At 33.7% G+C, this 2,668-nt stretch overlaps 1 protein-coding gene across 1 annotated transcript; it reads left to right on the forward strand.

Moving 5' to 3' along the window:
* Positions 1–446: 446 nt before the first annotated feature.
* Positions 447–1,323, forward strand: LOC130657803 (uncharacterized). Its single transcript, XM_057460800.1, has 3 exons — positions 447–581; positions 722–730; positions 853–1,323. The coding sequence occupies exons 1-3, from the start codon at positions 447–449 to the stop codon at positions 1,321–1,323; spliced, it is 615 nt and encodes a 204-aa protein (XP_057316783.1).
* The last annotated feature ends 1,345 nt before the right edge of the window (positions 1,324–2,668 follow it).

The following is a 2,668-nucleotide window of genomic DNA, read 5'->3' on the forward strand; positions in this document are numbered from 1 at the left end:
CATATACCGTCGCGTTATCGCTTTTTGGGTAACAAACCACACGAGTATTGTGAGGAACAAAATCTCCATGGATAAGCATCCTTCAAAATTTCTAAAGACAAAACTGTACATAGTTATTGCAATACAGTAATGTAAAAATACAAGCCTGTTGCCTGTGGATAAATCGACGGGATCTTTCGTCCTTCACATTGATATTCCAACTACGCTTCCAGACTCTGACTATATTTTCTATGCACTGTCTACATTGCAACAGTTGAACTTAAATAGTCAAATAAATATTGCTCTGAAAAAAGTTAATTCTGGTAATATGACAGCTGGTATGCTTTCAAGAAATTTTTCTGCAGCAGTGAAATCTTTCATAGCTGAAGATAAGGGTTTCAAATTTATGGGCCCCTATAAAAGCCACACCAGCTTATTGGAAAAAGTTTCTTTTGGAGGTTCTAGCAATGGTCAAGCAGCTAGGTCTCCCAACTTTCTTCATGACTCTCAGTTGTGATGACTTGAGATGGAATGAATTGATATCTATCATAGCTCAGCTGAAGGGAGAAAATATGACTGATGATGATATAGACAATATGTCTGTTAAACTATTTATATAAAATGTTTTCTTTCAGGTCCTTCTACTCCTAAAAAAGATGGTAAGTTTTTTTTACTTATTCTTTGATACTACATAAAAAAAACACTGCTCTTATTTTGTGAAGTTAAGTTCTACGGAACTTAGCTAAATCAGGTGAGTTGTGGAAAATCATTCTGTAGACCTATACTGCGATTAACATGGCTTTGTATGTTTTGTGAATGTTAATGAGCCCACAAAAGTGAAAATGAGTTCCTTTAAATTTTAATTTTTAACAGCATTTCGACTTCAATTTAATACAGTTGAAGAAAGAAACCAGAGTAGTGTGTTTTTCGCCTGAAAAACGAAAGTTATTCTCAGAAATCAGTACCAGTGAAAATGGATCAGGATGTGAAATAAAGAAATATAAAAGAGGTAATGGTGACGACATCATTATAAATGACTGGTCATCAGTAAAGAAGGCTAAACTTTCTTTCACTGCACCGATAATAGCCAAGAAGTATCTTACCATTGCCCAGATCAACAATGAATGTTCCTTGTATGATTTGGTGAACACTGAGGCATGTCTTTACAATTTATCCAACGAAAAGTTAGTTGAAAAAGATGGTATAACAATTCGTTTGAAACAAGCCAGCATCAACGACAAGACTAATATTATCCCCATTACAATATTTGGCGACCTTGTTGACAAGGTTGAAGACAAAACTGTCTATTGTTTTGGAAATCTTCGGGTTTCCAAATATCAATAACAGCGGTTACTGAAAACCATGGATTCTTCGACAATAACTGCGTCAGTCTCGTTGGATCCTGAAAGTTTCACCGAGAAAGACCTTGTTGACTCAACATCAGCAGCTGTCACGGGTAAAATTGCTTCAGTGAATACTAATTCGCTTTTGCCTCAATTGGGTTGCAGCATGTGCAAGCACACTGTGGAAGTAAATGAAGAAGATTTGGTTGAATGCGAATAATGTAAAAACATCTCAGTGAAAGAACTCTGCCAAGAGAAAACTAATGTTACATTTTCGTTACTGAATAGCAATACAAAAGCAAGGCAGGAATATTGTGCACCTGGCGAGATAATAACATCTTGCTTTGAAGTAACCTTGGATGATACAAAGATGGTTGCAAGAAGCATGCTGAATATTCAGGTTCTCATGCAAGTTAATGTGTCAGACAATGTTGTAAGTTTTATGCAAAAAGAGTGAAGTTATTGTTATCTGATGATGCTCCAGTCAAACAGTTAGTTTTTTCAACTGCCTTCACCCTAGTAGTGACATTTTAAATTTTTACATTTAATATTGTGTTCATTTTTTTGTGATTTTACGAGAACCAGGTTCGATTTGTTGTCTGTTGAAAATCAGTTCAGGGTTTTGCATTATTGAGATTTTTCAAATAGAATAGAAACAACCTGATTGATTCTTTCCTATTGTACGTTTGTTTTTTCACTTCTTCAAAAAACATTGCTTGATAACAACTACAAGTGCAACGCTAATTAATATAGGGAAGAAAAACAAAACAACATAGTTGTTTATATATTTCACATAGTATATAGTTTCATGTATATATTTATCGTTTATATAATAACATTTATGAGTATCGAGTCTGAACTGTCAGCTCCTTTTCGCTTCAGTTTTTACATTGATTGTTGTGTTAAAAGTGCTTGCGACTTTTGAGGATTCAAACCTGAAGTACCAGTTTTCAACTCTTTTTGTTACTACTTTTGTTGTGTTACGTTTGCAAGATTTCGAAAAATTTCGAACAGGCGAGTTCCTACTTTTTGTAAATCCTTCCCTTTCATAAGTGATATTTTCGTTGTTGTTTCTTTCATTAAAATTTGTGTACATTCATGTTACTTCGTGAATTTTAAGTCGAAGCAAAAGTATTTATTGATTGATAGATTGATCGATTCGCACGCATAATGAACACATGATGGACTTTAGTATCGTTTTTTATTACTATTTTTTTTTCAGTATTCCATTTTTTCGCTCAATCTGAGTTTTTATATTAGTATTATTATACTCGATTTGGGTATTCTTCTGTTATTTATGGTTTTAGTTTGTCGAAAGACAAAAGAAAATGTTGAATTGTTTTATA

The sequence above is a fragment of the Hydractinia symbiolongicarpus genome, chromosome 9 (genome assembly GCF_029227915.1).
Source record: "Hydractinia symbiolongicarpus strain clone_291-10 chromosome 9, HSymV2.1, whole genome shotgun sequence".
In the NCBI taxonomy this organism is placed as follows: Eukaryota; Metazoa; Cnidaria; class Hydrozoa; order Anthoathecata; family Hydractiniidae; genus Hydractinia; species Hydractinia symbiolongicarpus.

Bases quoted from the DNA above. Each gene is read 5' to 3' on its own strand.
- LOC130657803 (XM_057460800.1), top strand. From the start codon at position 447: ATGGTCAAGCAGCTAGGTCTCCCAACTTTCTTCATGACTCTCAGTTGT.